The 21,186-nt window shown below is 38.0% G+C and overlaps 1 protein-coding gene across 1 annotated transcript; it reads left to right on the top strand.

The window, feature by feature from the left end:
* Positions 1-3,208: 3,208 nt before the first annotated feature.
* C2H18orf63 (chromosome 2 C18orf63 homolog) lies at positions 3,209-20,696 on the top strand. Its single transcript, XM_069005923.1, has 14 exons — positions 3,209-3,342; positions 3,986-4,064; positions 5,477-5,533; positions 6,880-6,991; positions 7,983-8,024; positions 8,965-9,041; positions 10,422-10,531; positions 11,183-11,279; positions 11,375-11,460; positions 12,011-12,194; positions 13,631-14,707; positions 15,683-15,799; positions 17,349-17,436; positions 20,631-20,696. Exons 1-13 carry the CDS (start codon positions 3,209-3,211, stop codon positions 17,403-17,405), a joined length of 2,229 nt encoding a protein of 742 aa, XP_068862024.1. The 3' UTR covers positions 17,406-17,436; positions 20,631-20,696.
* Positions 20,697-21,186: the final 490 nt, after the last annotated feature.

Genomic DNA, 21,186 nt, shown 5'->3' with positions numbered 1-21,186 from the left:
TTGGGTTGGAAGGGACCTTCTAGATCATCTAGTTCCAATTCCATTGCCATGGGGACCACTAGACAAGGTTGTTCAAAGTCCGATCCAGCCTGGCCTTGGACACTTCCAGTACAAGAAAGACAAGGAACTACTGGAGAGTGCACAGCACAGGGCCACAAAGATGTTTAGGTGTCTACAGCACTTTTTATGAGGAGAGACTCAGGGAGCTGTCAGACTCTTCAGTGAGAAGGACTAGAAGCAATGTCCGTAAACTAAAGAACGAGAAGTTTCACCTTAACATGAGAAGGACCTTTAAACTGAGAGTGGCAGAGATGGGCCGGTCAGGGGCTGCCCAGGGAGGTCGTGGAGTCTCCCTCTTTTGAAGACATTCAAAACCGACCTGTACGTGTTCCCGTGAAGCCCGCTCCAGGCAACCCTGCCTTGGCAGGGGCCTTGGCCGAGATGATCTCTAGAGATCCCTTCCAACCCTAACAATCTGTGATTCTGTGATTCAGGCTCCCTGGGCAGCCTGTTCCAGTGCCTCACCATCCTCGCAGTAAAGATTTTTTTCCAAACAGCTAAGCTGAATTATCCTCGTGCCGCTATGGTAAAGCCGACTGACGCCCCGGCTCGGCGAAGACCTGCCTGTGCCCGGCTAAAGCGCCTTTGCCGCGGGCACACCCAGCGCCGAGCGTGGGCTGAGTTACACCCAGTCACAACGCGGCTGTGCCGGGGCCCTGGCCAGCGCTGCGACCGCCCGAGCACCCTGCCCTCTCCCGCCGGTGTCCCGGCAGGCAGGGGCTGCCCGGGAAGTCGCACACCCTCGCTGAGCCCGGCAGGGGCAGTGCCCGAAGGCCGGAGGCGCGCGGCTGCCGCTTTTCCCGCGCAGCCCGTGAGGTGATCCCGGCGGGAGCGCTCCTGCCACAGGTGCGCTCTCACAGCTCCTCAAAACCTCCCGGCTGTCGCAGGAATCCCTCGCCCTGCCTTGGGAGAGTTCTACCGCGGGGCTTGGGGCGAGGCTTCTTCCCTGTGGCACCGCCCTGCTTTGCTTCCAGGTGGGCTGGGGCACAGGGAGCGGCGCCTTCCCCTTCTCTCGGTGAGGCTCTGTCACCAATCCAGCATCCTGTTTCCCTTCAGTTTTGTCTGAGGTAAAACATGTTTCCTTCGCTCTGGTCTTAGATACGTTGGATGGCTTCGCCTGTATTTCAGGCCAGTATGGATCCCCACATCCTCATGTCACAGCCATACACAACTTGGGTCCCTCAGCAGCACTAGCCCCATGGACATGCCCAGGCGTGATTACAGGCTGGATTTGGGATTTTTTTGTAGTATGAAACTTACCCAGTGTGACCTGTCACCCTTCCTCAGAGCTGGTGCTTAACTTGTGCACCCTGAGCCTGAGTGCAGGACAGCTTCGTACTTCACTGAATGCCGCCACCATCTTCACATCCTGCCTCAACTTTTCAGTCAGCCTGACAGTAAGAGTAGCTACTCTCCCTCAGACTGGTGTTGTTACCGGCTTTAATAAGGAGGCTCTTCATTCCAACTTCCTGGCTGTTACTGAAAATTGCAAATATTGCTGCCAAGCTCTGGGGTTTAGTTGCCTATTCTGACAGAAAGGACAGCGATAGCCATTCCCTGACTGATATTCTGTTCAGCTTAGCAGGAGCTCAGCGATGGTTTCAAGTTCATGTGCTGTGATTATTGGCATGTTAAGTTGTAATTTCTCCCTCCCTTGTACAGAGGGCGGTTGTGTTTATTTCCGATGATTTATAATCATTAGTTCTTTCTCAACTGGCAGTTCTGTGTTAACTGCTAATTTTCTCTTTATCCTCTCTCCTGGAGGGAGAAGCCTTTTGCAACCACTCTGTCCCATTAGCTTTTAAGATGTCTGGGAAGATTTAACTTAGGCTTAATACAGCAAGTGGTTCCCACAGGGGAGTCATCCTCAAACAGCAAGCAGGGCACTGGAGCATTGCAGAATGTGTTTTACAACATCTCAGCCACAAAAATCCCCAATAAACCTTATGAAAGCCGAGGACTCAGGTTTTCTTTTCCATGGTTGCATAAGGACAAGGTTTTTTTCTCTTTTGTTTAACATGGTCCTTTCCCTTGAGCTGTAGCTTTTGGAATTCTCTGATGAAGTGATAGTCTTGGCTGGCATTTAAAAAAACTCCTACTTTTCATGATTGCTGAAAAAAATTGGTTTCCTTTAAGGTAAGAAACAAGAAAACATTATTTCTTTTAAATTACAATTGTAAAACATTCACCTTGTGATTTTTCTGGGGTATGACTGAGGTTAATCTGTTTAAAGTGTAAAGAAAGCAAAGCAAAATCAGAACAGCAAAGTTATCTTTGACATTGTTCCTGGAAAATATGTTTCCAGTTCATAATTTTTTCATCTGGATTTACAGAATTGCTTTTCAGGTGAATACCTGGTGAGACCATTTCCCAGAATTGTTTTAGGGTTTGAAGAGGGGAGATATACTAAACCAGCTTCTTCTGGTGTGCAGTGTTTGTTCCTGGTTTTCTAACTGCTTGACTTTCTTTGAAATACTTTGACTGGGAAAGGTGCTACAGTTAAAAGGTGACTTTTTCTTCAAATAATGAAATGTTAGATTTTTTTTTTTGTCCTAAACATTCTAACTCATTACACTGAGCCTGGCCTGTGCTGCAAAGCAAAGGAGCACAAAACAGGCACCCCACAAGATGGGTAATATGAATTCCTGTTACTCCCATTCACATGTAATTTGTTAGTACAGCATCAAAGGATCATATTCTTAGTCTGAAATTCTGGTTCTTTGGGTTCTTTTTGGTGGTTTTTAGGAAGTTCCAAAAATGATAGTTTCAGCACATATGCTCAGTTGATATGGCAATGAACATGTGCTCTGTATTCATTCATCCTTGCCTTTACTCTGAATATTTTGGCTCTTGCAAATAATTATTTTTTCAAGTATAATGCATTACATATAGCAAAAGGATATTCAGCTGTTTTAGCTGACCAAATTATGCTATATTTTCTATGTATTTCTATATATTTCTATGTATTTCTATATATTTATATATATATATATGTTATTAGGTAAATGAATAATCAAAAGAATTGCTTATTCATTTACCTAATAACATATACTTATAAAGGTCTTTAAACAAATACCTGCCTTATAAAAATAAATTATTTTTTTATTTTAAGACCCAGGTACTGCTTTGGGGCAATCAACAATATACCATGAATAGCACCAGACACCAGTCTCTGTTCTTTGTCAGTCTGCCCGAGCTGCAAAAACTCTGTGCTGCTACAGTAACACTGAGTTCTCAGATACCAGAAACTGAGGCAAGGAGTACACAGATAAAGACTTGCAGGTAAAGAGTTTTGACAGCTGTTATTTCCAGAAGCTGCTAGTGGTTGTTATTCAAATATTTTATTAGCAGTACTAGAATTAACTGTAATAAAATCAGCAAAATTCTTATCAGTGGCAAACAGTACAAAATTGTTTAAAATGTTTTTTTTTTCCCTTGGGCAGGGGACTTGCTGTCTATTGCGAAACAAAAAATAAATTTCTGTTATGTTTTAAATTTCATAGGTTAAAACTAACAAATCCACATATTTCAAACTAATGAATGGTTGAAATTAATGTGTGTTTACCTGCAAAGCTGGAATGCTTCATGTAGGTTGAGACTAAATGAAAAGACTATTTAGAAAACGGATGTATGCTCCCTAGCATTCACCAAGCATTATGTTACTCCCTTTAAAAGAGAGGGGGAGAAATGAGAAATTCTGCCAAAAGGAGCACTTTTGGAGATCTTCATTCATGTGACAAAGGCCTGTAGTCTTAGACCACTGTGGGTCTTCTAGAGCAAGTAACTTGGACTAATCTAATTTATTATACTGAATCAATGGAAACTGATTAAAAGTGGAATGTATTGTTTTTGCAGAAGGTGAGGAAAATAAATTTATGCTGTGAAAATAAAACATTTTGTAATTTCTTTCTCACCTTTTTTATAGACAATTATTATTCCTGTATCAGGAGATCCTTTCTGCACCTGTTCTTGGGACACTGAATCAAATTTCAGTTGTGATGGCGGTCAGTATCACTGTGTAAATAAGTATCTGTAGTTACAGACTGCTGCAGATGGGTAGAGGGCACCTCACTCAAAAGAGAGAAGCAGCACTATGTTTTATTGAGGTAAAATAAAAATTTGACAGAGTTCGATGGGTCTGATGGAATTTAGCAGTTTCAACAGTGGTCTGGCAAGGTTTAGGAAGTTTAATGCCAAGGTTTGCCTTAACAATTACTCATGGAACATGAAAAGGAAAACTAAGTTAGAATGACTCAGAGAGAGACCAGAAGTGCAAAGAGTAAAGAGGGCCCTCCTGAGGTTCAGAGTGGATCCCTCTTTGGAGTTCCTCTTTGGAGCCTACGTGTGGCTGCATCCAATTGTTGTCTCAGACTTCGTCAACAGTTCATGCCTAATGGAATTCTCCCTACAATGTTTATAGTATCTGAATAGTTGCATGGATTAGTAATTCTCCACAGCATGAATTCAGCATGCTTTCAGTCACTTACTGTAGATCACATGTAAGGGGTCTCTCAACATTTTGTAAGGAAGGATCTCCTAATTTCCGGTATGGAATCTCTAAACTTGAGAGGGGTCCCTGCTCAAACAGAGTCGCCTGCCCTGCAGGCCAGCTGCCATGCAGTCTGGCACTCTGGGAGTGCTCACATTGGGCCCATCCTGATATTAATATTTAAAGAGTGAGTTAGCTGGCTCCTAGTCAATAGAATAGGCAAGACAGATGTTTTGATTTAGCGCTGATAGCTCTTTCTGTACTTTGGTTATCTTGCACTTTTGGGTTTCAAAAACAGCTTTTGAAATATTTTTCAAGATACCTTCACTCCCTTGTACATGAGCCAGGGACTTTCCAGCTTGCAAGTTTTCATCCCAAGGATGTGAGGCCTGTTGCTTCTTGGTCAGTCTGAACCAAAGTATGGCTAGGGGTCAATTGTATTCGTTATGTTACTTTAAGAAGTGTTTTGAGGATCAAGGATAAGTAAAAATATTTCATTTAAAGCAAACTTTTGTTTTTGTGCATTAGCAATGTAGAAGGCCAACTTAAGTCCTCTACTCCTTTGATGAAATGGCCTTTTAGGATGGTGAACCAATCTGTGGAATGAAGTGGACTCAACTAGTAAAGTGACACCCAATTCACAATGAGAGAAGCAGATGCAGCATTCTGCTGCTTTGTTTTGGGCAGTCTTTGGCTTGCTTGGCTTGCTTGTTAATGTATCTCTAGCTAGAAATAAGATTACACTATGACAAATGCTGAGTTAATTTTAGTTTTCTCGTTTAAAACGCAGGATAAAGTGTTTGCTTAATTATTCCCTTGCATGCTTTTCACAGGCAAAGTCACTGTTGTACCAGAATTTAATTTACAATTTGCTAAAATAACTCTTAATACCAGCCACTTGTTTTATTTTTTTATTGTTACTTTTAGATACCATTTTATGAATCAGGAATATGTCAAGCCTATGTAGAGAGACAAGGAGCTACTGTAAGTGCTGAAATTTGACACAGTTCACTGTTACACTTGTCTGCAATTGCTGTTAGCAGAGATGAGTATTTTTCATAGGCCATGCAGTTTGCACTACAGAAGCCACGTTTCAGGGTGAATAAGTCTGCCCCACAGACAAAATGTGTCCTGTGCATTGTGGTATGGTAAGTATACTTTGTCAGAGCCAATAGTTTTAAGAAGTTTGTGAATAATTTCCCTAGATTTCTCTGCTGCAGTGGCATCCTGCTCCTGCTCAGAGGCATTGGGGGTTGACCTCAAGACAACCTTTGGGCCACAGACCTACAGCTCTCCTGCTGGTGTCATCCCCTTCCTCCAGTGGGATTGTCCAGGCAGCTGAACTGTCTCCCCATTCACCTGTTGGTTTACCCAGCCTGTATAGGACAGTCTCAGGGAAACAAAACAAAAGAACAGAGAAGAAATTGAACCCCTGACCTTAACAGCTGATGTATTTTTAGACCATTATGCATATAATTTACTGTCTTCTAGTATGCAACATCTGTGGGGTTTATGAATGTATGTGTGGAGGCACTAAAATTGCTGAGCCAAAAGACTGGTTGTAAGCAAAGCCAGTAGCTCTCGTAATTCATTTGCACAGCCAGTTGGGTGTATTTTAATTTTTTCCAAGAAGTGCAAATGCATATGCAGATTAGTAAGACATACACTGTTCAAATATGCTTACCTTACAGAACTGCTTTATGTTGATACATGTAGGTGACCTGTCATTGTTAGGTTTTCCAACATCAGCAGATTGGTAGTACCAAGCAGTTCCTTGTAGGATTTATTAGAAACATCCCTCTGGAGGTGTATTCCTTAACTCTTTTTGACCTACTGTAATTAATTTCTTGACTAATGCTGATGATCAAGAGAAAGCTCTGCAGAACAGGCAGGCAAGTAGAGCTGCCAGGGGAGCAAAGCTACATTCATCTACTGTGATTGCCAGAAAATGTCTCTGGTCTTGAGTCTGACAGCAGAGGTAACATCAGCTTTGGATGTTGTGCCTGTAGTCTGGAAGTAGTTGCAGATTTAGTAGAGTACTCCAGAGGGTACAATTAATCTTTTCCCCAAGTCTGTTATCAGCCCTGTGAAAACATTCTGGAACTGTAGTGCACCTCACTTTGATGGCATGTGAAATCTAAATGCCTACATCAAATACTGTGCTAACTTCCTCTTGTAGCTAAGTAGATGAAAGCTAAAGATGTGTGGCATATACTAGGACTTGGCTCCAGGATGCAGTAACAGTACATTTGCTGAAATTTTGACTGAGGCCTTTAAAAAATTTTATTAAATTATTAAAAATGTATGTTTCTTTTTGTCGCTGTTTTTAGCTGGAAGCGCCACAAACAGTTACTCCAGACCTTCTCCAAACCTGTCTCTCCTACACCCTTACAGCCCGACTTGCACCCAGATGGAACAAGGCTGGTCATCTCTTGGTGCAAGGTATTTGAATCACTTGGGTCAGGGATCAAGCATTTCGTTTTCAGTTCTTTATTGTTGCATTTATTTTCCATCATTTAAATTCCGTAATTATTTCATATATTATAATAAATCGTTTCATTCCTTTATCCTATTACTTTTTTTCTTTATTTGCACTTTTATTGTTTTGTTATCAAAGTTCAATGACTCAAGTTAGTATTTTGAATGGACATGCCATTCACCTTTTCATCTTCTTCCTTGTCTTTGTAATAGATCAAATAATTATGTCAACTGAATGCAGTGTACCAGATGAATAATTTCCAAACCAAATATTGTTGGACAGTGAATGTCTTCTAAAAATTTGGCCTATTTTTCAGATTCATGCTTTCAACAGTGGCACTTCTGCACATGGTTGGCAGGCTCTTCTAAAGAAGTGGCCTTCTGTCAGACCCTCTTTTTCTACAAAGTTCTGTCTTTTTTGGATCATAGTTGCTTTGCCTGACATCTCTCTGCTAACTCCTGTGTAGTATAAATGTGAATTACCAAAGTATGGAAAACCAGATGTACTTCACATACTGGAGCATGTTCATATGAAGTAGAGCAATTGTATACATCGTTTCAAATATACACTGAGAAAAGTGTGCATGTAGTTATCTTATTTCTAGCCACAGTAATAACAGCACCCTGTTTTCAGTATCTTTAAAATATATGGGTCTCAGAATGAAATCAGCTGATTTGGGAGTAGCAGCTGGAGGTAGAGGGTTAGGAGGAAAAAGTGGTGGATAGATTGCTGCCCACTAATATATTTTTACGTATCTCTCTCTTTCTTATAGAAGATGTTAATGAATCAGTGAAAAGTTAATTGATAGAGGGAATTTTCTCTCCTTAGAAGGAACACACCTGTCAGCATTTGTGACAGACACAAACAAAACTGTGTGATTTCTCTTTTTCTTTTTGCATAAAGACTTTAGACATACGGTTTAGAAAATAATGTCTGTCTATTCTATTTATTAAGGGAAGGACTTTTTGTCTCATTCAGGAAGGCAAAATGCTGTTGGTAAGTACAATATTCTGTTAATAGTAAAGTTGAGAAAGCAAGGTAAAGGTAAGTACTTTCATACTGCCACAATCTTGGTATTACCAGCACAGTGTCTTTGGTTTTCATTCTGAAATAACTTCTGTCAAAATACACTTGGTGGCAGGTGATGTTCTGTCTGTAATAGTTGTCAGCTCAACTGAACCTTTGAAAAATTACCCACAAAGAAGATAATTTTTATACTAATAATTTACAGCCTTAGATTGACATTTGCCATTTTAAAGTTATAATTATTGCAATTAAATGCACTTGCCTCAAATTATGAGTCTTGCAAATGATGTGAAAGTTCCATAACAAGAGAGAGGAAAATGAGCTTCAGTGACTGTCCAGTGTACGCTATGTTTGCTGTTCACAAAAGTGAAGTCACAAAGCATGCTGTTTAGCTATTGCAAAAATTACAAAGTAGTGTTTTTATTCCACTATAAAAGTTAAAGATTACATTTGGGGATACTGGAGCCTAAATTTGTAGCAGACATATATGTTGAAGAACTCAGAGCTCAGTGAAAGTTTTGGAGGTGTGTCCATAAATGCTTGCCTTGCCTGTTTAGTCTTTCCTATGGACAGCTCCTGGGTTGAAAATACTGGGCTGAATGACTCAGTGCAGCAAATGGCTATATGAACTACATTTGCTTTGAAAATGGGTGTTTGTGTATCAAGGATAAGAGTATCAAGCGCACAGTTACACAGCCAACCTTGAGTTTCTAAGTTACTGTATGACAGTAATTCATTATTATTTTTATTTTTCATAGTTTTTAATTTCCATGCTGAGTAAGTCTAGCTTTTGATTTTCAAACACAGCATTTTGACTAACAATTACCTAAATAAATATTTGGGTTAGCTTTCTGTCTAAGAGATGAGCTGTAATTCAAAACAGGATGTTGTGCTTCTTTTTTCAATTTAGTTATAGACCTCAGTGTGTCAGAGAGACAGCTTTGCATCAGTGTGGAGCCTTGCTCAATTCGGCTGCCACCCCCTGAGGTATAAGCCAGTTACATTTTCTATGACTGTGTTTGTTTTATTAATCTTTATCTTCTTTTCTGTTAGGTGACTTCCAGTTAGCATGATGGGGATACAAGTGCTTATTTCTGATTGCACTGAGACATTGACCATATTCATTGACTATCTGCACAGGTTATAAAAGTGTAACATCCATATTGTATCTATATTAATGCATTCTAGCAAGCACTGTAAAACTGAGATTCAATGCTAGGAGAGCTTTCAAAAATGCCAACAGAATATAGCAGTGAAGTGTCTTTGTGACTCTAGATTTCTTTCCAGCAGTGTTTTCTAGAAAGCTTTCAGTCCCACTGTAGTACATAGAGAGTTTTGAGTAACAACAGTGCAGCTACAGGTGAGTTGTCAGCACCATGCTCAAAGTCCCTTTATATGGTTATTATGGAATCTGCTTAATTTCTAAGCAGCCAGGACTATGCTGCTTGTAAGTATAATTAATACATTGTTTAAGAAATCATGGTTGAGGTTGAAAATTTGTCATCCTTTTTGACAGCCATGTCACCTGTGGTGAAAATGTCGGTACAAGCAGGGCATATTTGTCAGGTTTGCTGGTTTCTTCTAAAATAAGTATTTCTGATTCAAACTTCTTTGTTGGAATAGAAGAATAGGATTCTTTCTGAGACCTGCTTGGGACAGCATAAACATTTAAGCTATCTGTAGGAATCCAGTTCCCAAGTAATACAGACCAATGATGGAAAAAAAATCATGATGTGGCTTTATTAGAAGTTTCCTCCTTTCAATACTTTTCTAAAACAGAAATGGCCAGATTTTATTGTCTTGTGAATAAATGAAAACCCTGGTAGACCACAGAAAGATAAAATGTTTCTCGAATCTCAGTCTTTGATTGTCCTCTACAGTCAAATTCTGACATTGTGAAAAAGTATGGTATTTTTTTGACTTCTCAGAGGGTGAAACTGCATGTCCCATTAATTCTGTTCCTTGGATATTTGCACATGCTTAGGCAAAGTGACACCCACAGTTACTAGAATGTCAAGCATGGGTTTCTGATTTGAATTTTAAAAAATATGCATGAAGTTCTCAAACTGAGAGCTGTCTCAGAAATACCTTCTAAACACTTATTAAACCATTTCAAAAAGTTTAAATCTCTCTGACTTCAATAAACTTTAAGCCTTGTACTTGCATGGCTTGTGGAAGTGTAGGCTCTAACATAAGATAATGTGTTGGTGATGGGAATATCTTCTGGAATAATAAATCTGTGAGAGCTGATGAAAGAATAATAATGTATTAAGTTTCAGTATCTTGTGTTACACAATTATTTTTGAAAATTTTAAATGTGTACTGCTGTAGAATTATTTGCAAGTAAACTTTCTTTTCTGTTTTAAGCTGGGAGATTTTGATATTTCAGCAAACACTGTAAAGCTGTTTGACAGCAATGAAAATACAGTTATTCAACAACATTCCATATTAAGTAACTGGTGCTATGTTTTGCCAAGGTAGGAATCTGTTTACATTTCAGCAGAAATAAGCATTTCCCAGAATATTTGCCCTACAAACTGTGAATTTGATACTAGTGATTAGAATACTTCTGTTTTAGAGTCTGAGTTCTATTCAGGAATCTTTTTTTGTTTTGTTTTGTTTCTGTTATCTCGTTGTTAAGGAAAATAAGAAAAAATAATCAACTAATCATAAATTACACATTTAAATACTATTTCAATTTTACTAATCTTTGTGCTACTTCTGTGGTATGCAAGAGCATCCCAAACACAATTTTAGCTGAAAGTGTCAATTTAAAGAAAAAGTATTTCCACCTTTGCCACAAACCACCTCTATTTTTACCTATGATTTTTCACCATTAAATATAAGAGAAGTAATTATGATATTTGCTTTTGTTCTACATTCACGGCTAGCGAGGGTTGAAGAGAAACTGCACTTGTAGGAGTCAAATTCTTTTCCATACTTCAGGAAATATTGTTATTTTTATGTGATAAACTTATAAGCTAAAGGTATTAGTCCTCAAAACATAAAAATAATCTCTAAATACTTTGAATGCCAAAAATAAGATTTTTTTTTTCCAAAAGACCATTATATTTTCAGCTGGATTTTATGACACCTTTTCTAAGCATCCCTTCTTTACCTGTGCACAGCATGAAAATGGGTCAGATCATAAACATCAGCCACATAATTCCTCCAGAATCTCCTTTCCATTCATATAAAGATTTTCAGATGCACTGGAAGAGTCTGGTAAGAAACACATACACTGCTTTCATTTTTCCCTCCCTTTTTTGTATTTATTGAGTTTGTCCTTGTAATACCGGTTTGTATTTGGTTTATCTAAGTATGGATATATTCTTCCTGAGGATCTTGAAGAGACAAAAATATACTTGAGTGTTTACTTCAAACCAATAGGGGAAAGGTTCTTCACGTATCCTTTCAGAATACACTTGTTACATTTCCTTTCCTACACTTCTAGCCCTGATTTTCGTTTTTGAATGTGGCACATTTTCTTCTTTCATAATTTCATAGAAGCCAGTAGAGAAGTGTTTCACTAGACAAACTGAACCAAAATGTTTAGTCAAGTCTCTGTCCCAGTATTGAATAATAGGAAGTCAAAGGGAACAATTTCCTTCATGGCTTCCATAAACTTGATAATGCCATTCTAAATGCTGATGTAGATGAAAGAGTTAAATTCCTGTAAAAATGTGGCCCACACGGATTTCTTTTAAAGAGAATTTTCCTGCCAGGAAAGAATAGTCTAAGGATTACCTTTATTGAGTAATCTTTGCTATCATAGGTTAGTGTGGTATAATTGTGAAGTCCTGTAACTTTATAACCTTCAGGTCCTTAAGGAACTAAGTGCTTTTGTTCACCTTTTAAAAAAAACTTTAGACATGTTCATGCTTTCTTTTCAATGAAGATGATTAATAATTATAGAATTGTAAAGAAACTTGTTATATACCTGAACACTTACTCAGGTACCCTTTAAGTTGCATTCGAAGTCAGCCAGTGCAGTATTTCCCTAGAACAGATGCAGAAAGTGTAGTGAACTCTTTTCTTTCTGACATGAAGAGCAATTTTTCACAACTATGTGGATTTCCAGTAAAGATGACAAGTAAAGCACTTTATGCTGCAAAGGAACTCTCCAGGGCTTCAGTGCATGTAAGGCTTTTTTATAAACATATTAATGGTGCTTACTTTTTCACGGTATGAAGTGGTCTTTATCATATTCAGAGCACAGAAAGAGCATATAACTATTATTTTCACAACAAACTATCAATCCTGTAACTTTTAATTCATGTGTAAGTAAAAGTTACAGTATTTGCCATGGTAAAGGTATTATTGACATTATAAATACATAAAAAAATGGACTTGGTGTTAATTAGTTGCTATCAGTATTTGCAGTTCAATAGATGGTTTTTTTACAATTGGATATCCAGAACTTTCTCAAATCTCTTCCATAATAATAACAACAACAGTAATAACAACAACAGTAATAACAACAATGACAGTAGCATTATCACTATTGTCACTATTACAAGGGCATGTAATGGCAGGACAAGGAGGAATGGCTTTAAACTGACACAAGGTAGATTTAGATTTGATATTAGGAAGAAATTTTTGCTGTGAGCATGGTCAGTCACTGGAACAGGTTGTCCATAGAACTTGTGGATTCCCCATCCCTGGAATTGTTCAAGGCTAGGCTGGATGGGGCTCTGAGCAACCTGGTCTAGTGAAACTTGTCCATGCCCATGGCAGTGGGTCTGGAACTAGGTGATCTGTCAGGTCACTTCCAACCCAAACCATTCATGATTCTATTATTATTATTATTATTATTATTATTATTATTATTATTACAATTAATTTTAAAATAAAAAGAAAACTATGTGGATATAAGCATTTTAAAACACTCAAGCTGTAAGATTTACTCCATGTCTAGTGATGGAAAGGAAGCAAGTAATCCAAACTCCTTTAATTTGAGGTTGTGTCAAAGGCTGAGACTCAAATTTCTTTGGTAGTAGTGAGTGAAAAAAGAAATGAAGTAATTAATTCTAAACAAAGAATAGTGACAGAAGTTGCAGAGGTTCTAAAATACTATAATCCTCTTTCAGAAAGCAGTTCCTGTTTATGTCTCTCCAGTGATCAAAGCTAGAATGGGTTCTCTGTGTCATCTGCAGTTTTTATAGACATCCAAACTGTCTTTTGCTCAGAATAGAGATGGTCTTAGAAGTCTTCCGAGTTGAGGAGCCCTGTCAGTCAAACCCTCTGCAGACCCCCTCAAAAGGGGTAGGCATTATCCAGTTGGAAAGCACTAAACCAAAATCATTACTTCTAATTTAAGTCTTTCCTTCTGAGAAATACGATATTCTAGCATGGTTTGTAAGCAAAGAACTGGAGGAGGATTAAAAAAATACCTTTAATTTATAGTGACAACTAAATATTGTTTGAAAATATAGTAATTCTAATTCAAAACACATAATTTTATGCTTCTATATTGTGATGTGTATTGCGTTGATATCATATAGTGATGCATTAGATGGCACTATCAGATCTTTAAATCCAGTTTATTAAATTTAGCAGCTCTTGTTGTGTTGCAGGCAATAAAACCTAAGCATACGAAATTGGACGGTGAGATGGTTTGTGTAGTATCTCTAACGCAGGCTCCTCCAAGGAAACAGACTTTGCCTAGAATTCCTTCACCGTGCAGTACGGAGAACAGCCACTGGATGGAGCGTTTGATCAAAGAGCCGGGAACCCACAGTTTTTCGAGTAGCAGTAGGAGTACAGGAGGGGTTAGCATTGAAGCAACAGAGAAATCAATGAGCTACAAGCAAATACCAGGAGTACCAGAGTTACCAACGGCAAAATCTTTAGGAACACCTGAAAACTCAGCCTTTGAATCCACACCCCCAAAAGTCAGCAAAATTATACCAATTTTCAAGGGAAAGTTGATGCAAATGAATGGAAAGATCACAAATCAAATAGATAGGAAGAAAAGGGGAAATGCTGAAAGGTATTCACCAATAAAAAGTGTGGGTGTTTCATCTTCTGTGCTGTCTGTGCACAAGTCCAGCATAACTCAGGTTTTCAAACACATTCAAGATATGCCAGTCAAAAATCCTACTGACAGCAGCGTACTTCAGGTAAAGAACACAAAGACACAGGCAAAACATGGTACACCCATATTCCGATGGAAAACCCAGTCTGCTGGACAAATTGCTAACTCTGATTTTTCTGAAAACTCAGCTTCAGCTGAGAATCCAAGTGAAGTCAATCACAAAAAGGCAAATCCTTCCTTCTTTCTTAAGAATGTTGGGCCAGTGTTTCAGAAATCAAACACCAGTCCATGTCTGAATACATATGAATCTCCTACTTCCAGTGCAAGAAGGGGAAAAAAGTTTGCAAGTCAAAATACTACTCAAGTTCTTGAGAAACAACACCAGTCAAAAGAAGTGCATTTGCAGATTTGTAAATTAGACAATGAAATGACAAATTCCAGTTTGTCACTGCAACAAACAAAGAGATCAAATAAAGGAGCTGGGTTAAATATTCATGAATCTGTCTTCAAAGATACAGTGTGCATGGCCAAAAGTGAAGAAAATAAAGCAGCATGCCACTCTAAGGACTGTATTGCTGAGACAACCAGTCATCATTCCAAACCTAACTTTGAACAGGTACAGTAAAGAACAGGGCTCATCCTCACTGCTTCTCACAAATTCGAAAAAAATGTTAAGCAATAAAAAGCATGACTTTCATCATGTTCTACCATCATTCTAAATATAGTTTTCTAAAATTCTACCATATAACTTAATGTTTTCAGCCACTGCTGCTTTTTTCCTGAAAAGGAAGATGATTTACTGTGTTTTGTGAAATACTAATTTCTTTTATTTGGGACTTTTATGGTGAGGTAATTAGTTTTCCTTTGTTTAAAACAGTTTATCCAGGTCTGTGTGAGGTTAACATGGTGACATTTTTTTGGTGTTCAGTCTCTCTTCATATGAAACCATATTAATGGAATAATTTCTTCCTCCTGAAAGGAATCTCAAACCTCATCAATTGTGTAGTGCTGACAGCAGTTATGTGTAAAGCATTGTGCTGTTAGACAAATATGGAAGTTTTACAAATACAAGTTTAATTACAATTTCACAAAAAGCACAAGTTGCAACAGGAAAAAATCCCACTGGACATGAGGAAAAAAATGTTCAGTGTGAGAATGGTCAACTACCAGAACAAATTGCAGAGGGAAGTTTTTGGGTTTGTCAGCTTTTCAGATTCTCAGAACTTGACTGAGTCAAGCTGATCTATTTTTGAAGTTCGCTCTGTTTTGAGTAAAAGTTATGATTACATGACAGCTAGAAGTACTTTACAACCTAATTTTTCTGTGATTCTCCCTGCATTTCAATGAAATAAATAATTAAGCTGTTTCAGTGCAATTTTTATGTGGGTGATACCCCATATATCAGGGACATGGATGAAATGTCTTGTGCTTATCACTTTTTTCATCTATAAAATGTAGTTTGGAAGGTTATCTCAACTTTGTGTGATGAGGGCACCTTTTGAAAAAGTAGATAATTTTAACAGTCAGAAAACTTATTCAAAATGTTGTGGGGTGTTTTTGCTAATGAAGGTATAAACTTCTATACTTTAAGACAATTACAGTGAACAAGTATCTGACATGTGAAACACTGACCTCAAAACCGACTTTGCCAGTCAAGGAGAGCAACATGGAAGCACCTGTAAAGAAAGGTTGTGCCAGAAGAAGACAGGTAACCACCCCCCCGCCCCTTGCACTCCTTAATCCAATCCAGAAGGACCTGAATTAAGAGATAAAGATATTTTAAAATTTTTAGCATGTTCCAATTAAAATGGGCAGGCTAAGAAATCTTACTGAACTCTCTGTATAAAATTAACCTTAACCAGGATAAAATTAGCAGTAACCATTGAGTATGATACTGTCACTTGAAGAGTTCATTTAAAATGTTTGTCTCTGGGAAGAGATGCTATTGAAATGTTTAATGATATTACTGTTTCTGAAGCAGATTTTCTGATTCTACAGAAAACAGTTTTATCCTGCCCAGTATAACTCTGGGCATTCTCAGTGGCTCTGTGAGTTTTTCATCTAAAGGACTTGAACTAAGCAACGTTCTGTAGAAATGACGTCTTGTTTTGTTATGGTTTTAAAGCCAAATACAAGACCATTCTGGAAGTTTTAACTGTAATTAAAAGAACAAAGGCTGTGCTTTCTGTGCAGTTCAGAAAAGGCCAGTACAGCAACCCCAGGGGCCAGCTGCAGGAACACATTCATACCCCAGAGCTCAAGCTGCAGCAGGGAAGAGAGGAGTTTGTGTGGGAAGCGCCAGCCCAGCTGCTCTGAGCTGGCCCCATCCAACTGCAGCTGGGAAAGGCCCTTCCACAGGACCACCACTGAGTCACTGGTTACACAGGCTCAGCACTGCAGTGCTACAGCAGTAGAGTCAGTCTCACAAAGAGAAGAAAACCAGCATCGAAAAATAGCTGTTTATAAGAATAACCCACAGGGGTCTGGGTATTGAGGGGAGACTTCCACCACAATATAAATTAATGAAGTCCTTTGCCTGCCTCTGGGAATGACTCAGACACACCAGGGCTTGTGATCATGGAGAGCTTGTAGCTGGTCTGGCAGCACTGCTGGAATGGGGAAGGGGCACTACCCTGTCCTAGTCAGTAGCCACAAGTGCCACATGCATTAGTCACTCTCCAGGCAGGCTATGGCTAGCACAGGCCTGGGCCGTGCAAACTACTTTTGGGAAGTATCAGGAGACAGCAAGTTCTCACTGCCACACTGCCACTGCAGTGCTGCCACTGCTGGACTCAAGGGAGGTGGATGCACAGCTCTCGGGAAGTTTCAGTGGTGTGTCAGGAATAGGAAAGAGACTTGTCTGTTAACTGGGGTGGGATGGACTCTGATACTTATTGGGCTGATTCCTCCTGTCCCCAGATTAAAATATAATGGTGCTGACTGGGGACACTGCTAAACACATCTCTGAAGAGTAAGACTTTGTCATTACCTCAAGAATGATCAGTTGGTTTTGAAAGTCATGGTGGCTAGAATGTAAAGGGTATTTTCAAAGTAGCTGTGGTCCTAATCATTCAGCCACTGTACTTTAAATTATTTCTACTGGAAAACAGAACTTTTATTAATTACATCTTATTCAACTAAGCATTTCGCTCAGAAACAACTTTTTTTTTAGTTGAACTGTTAGCTTAGTATTGCTGCTTCATTTGCTTTACTGGTTTTTGCCCTTTTCTGTTTGTTTGTCTTGTTTTTGTGAGCAGAAAGAAGAAGGTTATTCAAAGTTAAAGAGAGCCAAAAGAAGTAAACCTTCTACCTAAGGTGTTCTGGAGTATTGAAAGAAAACTCTGGGTACATTTATTATGAATTTTAAATATTTTATTAAAATAATATCTCACCTGTAATAGTTCCTATGCTTTTGGATCATGATGATGATATCAGCTGTCTACAAAGGAATCACTTTACTAAAGAAATGGCTTCTAGGGAAAACTGATAAGGTAACAGAAGCTAAGGACACTAGCAAATAAAGCTTTGTGCTTTCATAGTGAAACAAGCAATGTTTTTAAAAAAGGCATTTTGTACTTACTAGAAATCAGAGTTTGACATAAATTTGTATTTTGACTGGCTCGTTTTTCTCTCAGACTAAAATAAACCTGGTTTTTGGGCTTCAAAGTTTCATTTGAATCTGAGCTGAAGTTAAACCCAAAACCATTAAAGTGGAGCTGTGTATATTATGTGACATCATTACAAGAAATGGGGTGGCTAAATGCTCTTGTGTTGCTGAGATCTAATCAAAGGACAAAATTGTTTCTCATAAAAACGGAATAAATTTAGTTTTGTGACAAGATATTTCAACCCACGTTGTGGGTGGTTTTCAATAACAGTCTTGCAGGATAAAACAAGCTTGTCCTTTGAATGTTCCTTTGATTATTAAGAATACAGCATTAGGATATAGTATAAAAACCTCACCAGGTTTAAGGACCGAATGCCTATCACAAGTTATCAGTTGTAAAACATCCAGGAAGGAGTAGTCTGTATGGTTAACTGTTTCAGAGATAATTAGAAGTATATTTATTCAAATGAAAATATTGATGTAAGCAAGATGGTCACACAGACAACAGCAAAACCGTCTATTTTGCAAAGCAAATAGAAAAACAGAGCAATAAAGAAGCAAAATATAAACTGTACATCATTTAACCTGGCTTTTAGCTTCAATGGAAGTGATAACAAGTAGCCAAATGTGCTTTTTGTCTCAGAGATGCACTTTATGTCCTTCCTTTCCTTATTTGGATATATTTTCTCCAATGAACATATATATCAGTTGTCTACTTTTCCTAAAGAAAGTCTGTGTTTTGGATGGCAGCTTTCCATCTATGGCCTTCATACTTTGGTATTCATCATATTCTGTTCCTGGGTTTAGCGTTTCATCTCTCCTGCTTCAAGCCAGGCAGTTCAGGCATGGTCCTTCTTCAGAGGTGATCTGTTTTAGTGATCAGTACAGATATCCATAGGTCCAAAATCTGTGACTTTCACTGAGGACTGATGAGCAGAAATGGTGTCTCTGCAAATGGTTGGAACTCTACTTTTTTTTACTCTGATTTTTTTCTTATTTATGAGTTAAATGCCACAGGATCAAGTTGATCATGCTTAAACCCTGGAGAGAAAAGAGTCTTTCATACAGTGTTTAAAATATGACTCCCAAGGATCCCACTGGTAGGGGTTCTTCACTGGTGTTGATGATTTAAAAAGAAAACTGGAGCTAAAACAACTTCTGCTGCCAGATTCATGCCTACAGTTTTGATTCTGAAAAGCTTTGCTCTAAATTCCTTTACTGTATATTACTACACATGCATTCAGAGTGCATGTTTTCATTTGAGCACTTGGGAATTACTTGTGAGTTTTCAAATTTACTGTGTAGCAAGATTTATGTATGAGAAGTCCTTACATTGGAATTCAGTGATGTAGTCAGCAGGAAGGACTTTGTTCTATAATTCATGAAAATAAAAACATTTTTTACAATTATGTTGCAAAAGGGCTTGGTTTTCATGACTTATGTGCCAAGTTGCACAGCCTCTTGACTTGACCAGGAAATCATAGCATCATCCTAAATTTTTTCTTTGTTTTTTTGGAGTGTGTTAATAAAGCAACATGAGAGAAGTATTTAACATTTTAAGAAGGTGAACATTTGATTCTAATACTAAGAGTCTCCATGCTTAGTTCTTTATTAATGAAAGTCATCCTATCATTTTCAAGGTCAAAACTACTGTAAAAGAGAAATTTGTTTTCTAAGACGAATCAGAAGAGTAGAGCTTCCAAAGGCAGCATATACTACTACAGAAAGATGCTTTAAAAGAAGCATTTGCATCATTGCAAATGTTGGTGGAAGAACAGACATATTAAAAATGGCAGCACTGAAGGTCCCAAGCCTTTTCCACTGATCTGCAAAATTCTTCCTGTTGTTCTGCTCCTGTGTTGTAGTGAGATACTGACCTTTGGTTTCGGTTGCCAAATTTCATTTAGCAAAAGAGAAGATACAAATTTGTCACATTTAGAAATAACAGTAGTATTTCACCTGAAAGTATTTGCTGCCATTACTGTAAGGATATTGTGTGAACATAAGAATAAGGTAGGAAGTCCATGCAATTGGAATTACATAAAAATTCTCAGCAGTTTTGGGCTGAGATTTATTGGATTGTTTCTTCTAAAAGGTGTATTTCTCAAGCCAACATTTAGGAATTTATCTTGTAATTTGAAGGCTATTCTACAGAAATTTCATCAAAGCCATCTTTCAAATGCTTTCTTGATGTGAAATAGTAGGCTAAAATAATATCTTTTCTATGGGGTGAAAATAGTTAGCTTCATTGAAAAAAAAATCTGAAAATGTTCACTCTTTCAATGAAAAAGCAATTTCTTTTATGAAGAGGAAAAGTTTCCTAATCAAATCTCATAGCAGAAATAACCTTTGGACTGTGTACATCAGTAGGTTGTTGGTACCTAAGTACCATGCTCCAAAAAACAGTTGCTATTGTAATATTTTTTCTATTATCCTATCCATACTCCAGTGCTATGGGATTGTTTCAGGTTAGGACTTAATTTATTGCATGGCTGACCATTTATAAATGCTAAAGAATAGTTTCTTAAAATTCCGTCTCTTACTTTCTTGTAGAGTTAAAAATGTGGTTTGGCTGCCTGACCTCAGCCAAAGGTTAAGAAGGTGTGAGTAAACTTCTGCAACAGAAGTTCCTACTTCCAACACCACAAGTGGTTGTGATATTTTGAGGGCTTTAGATTTAAAAAGCCAGATCTAAAAGAAAGGATAAATCTGTGCATAATACCACAGATTTCTCATGGAGAGAATTCTTTCTTGTTCTGTATAAAAATGCAGACATTTAATCTGAATGCCCCAAACCCAAACTTTGTAAACAGAATGCAAATACAGATGTGGGAACACAGCAATATTTTTCTGCTTCATATTAGCCATAGAGTTCTCAGTTGTCTTTTGGTTTCTTCTATGATGCAAACTTTCTCTGTTTTCCTCCATTCAGGTTCCCAAGAGGGCAATAACATACTTGAGGATCTCTGAGATTTGTGTATTTTGCTGTTTGTCATTGGTAGCTGTTTCTGGATGAAAAAATGAGGGTAAAATACAGTCAAGTGAATCCATGTATCACCAGCTTCTTCAGACAGTTCAGGTTAATAAGCCTCTAATGCATTTGAAAATTTAACTAAGTTGTTTAGTTTTTGAATCACATTATGTCTGTCCTGCTACTTGCTTGCACAGTCAATCTTTCTTCCAAATTACTTTCTTGTTTCTAGTCGAGTTTTTAAAGATATAATATTTAAATCTTTGTTACATTGTCTGGGCCAGTTTGTTTCATCAGTAAAAAATTTCCAAATAAGTTTTCCTTGTTGAGTCCAATGGTTAGAAAATAAACAATTTTATTCCTATGGGAATAATTTAAAGGCTGGATTTGACTCTTTTAATTCTTGTTGTAATTTTTGATGACTTTTCAGATATTAAACTGCTCTGTAAAAGATTAGGTTTAATTGATGACACCATTCTTCAGGAGTTCATACAGAACCTGTAGTTGCCCTTTGAGT

The sequence above is a fragment of the Aphelocoma coerulescens genome, chromosome 2, assembly GCF_041296385.1.
Source record: "Aphelocoma coerulescens isolate FSJ_1873_10779 chromosome 2, UR_Acoe_1.0, whole genome shotgun sequence".
NCBI classification, from domain to species: domain Eukaryota; kingdom Metazoa; phylum Chordata; class Aves; order Passeriformes; family Corvidae; genus Aphelocoma; species Aphelocoma coerulescens.
This window is presented reverse-complemented; position numbering and strand designations above follow the sequence as displayed.

Coding starts and splice junctions, on each gene's coding strand:
- C2H18orf63 (XM_069005923.1), top strand. CDS start 3,209: ATGAATAGCACCAGACACCAGTCTCTGTTCTTTGTCAGTCTGCCCGAG. Junction 3,343..3,985: donor ACACAGATAAAGACTTGCAG/GTAAAGAGTTTT, acceptor CCTTTTTTATAG/ACAATTATTATTCCTGTATC. Junction 11,280..11,374: donor AGATGCACTGGAAGAGTCTG/GTAAGAAACACA, acceptor GGTTTATCTAAG/TATGGATATATTCTTCCTGA.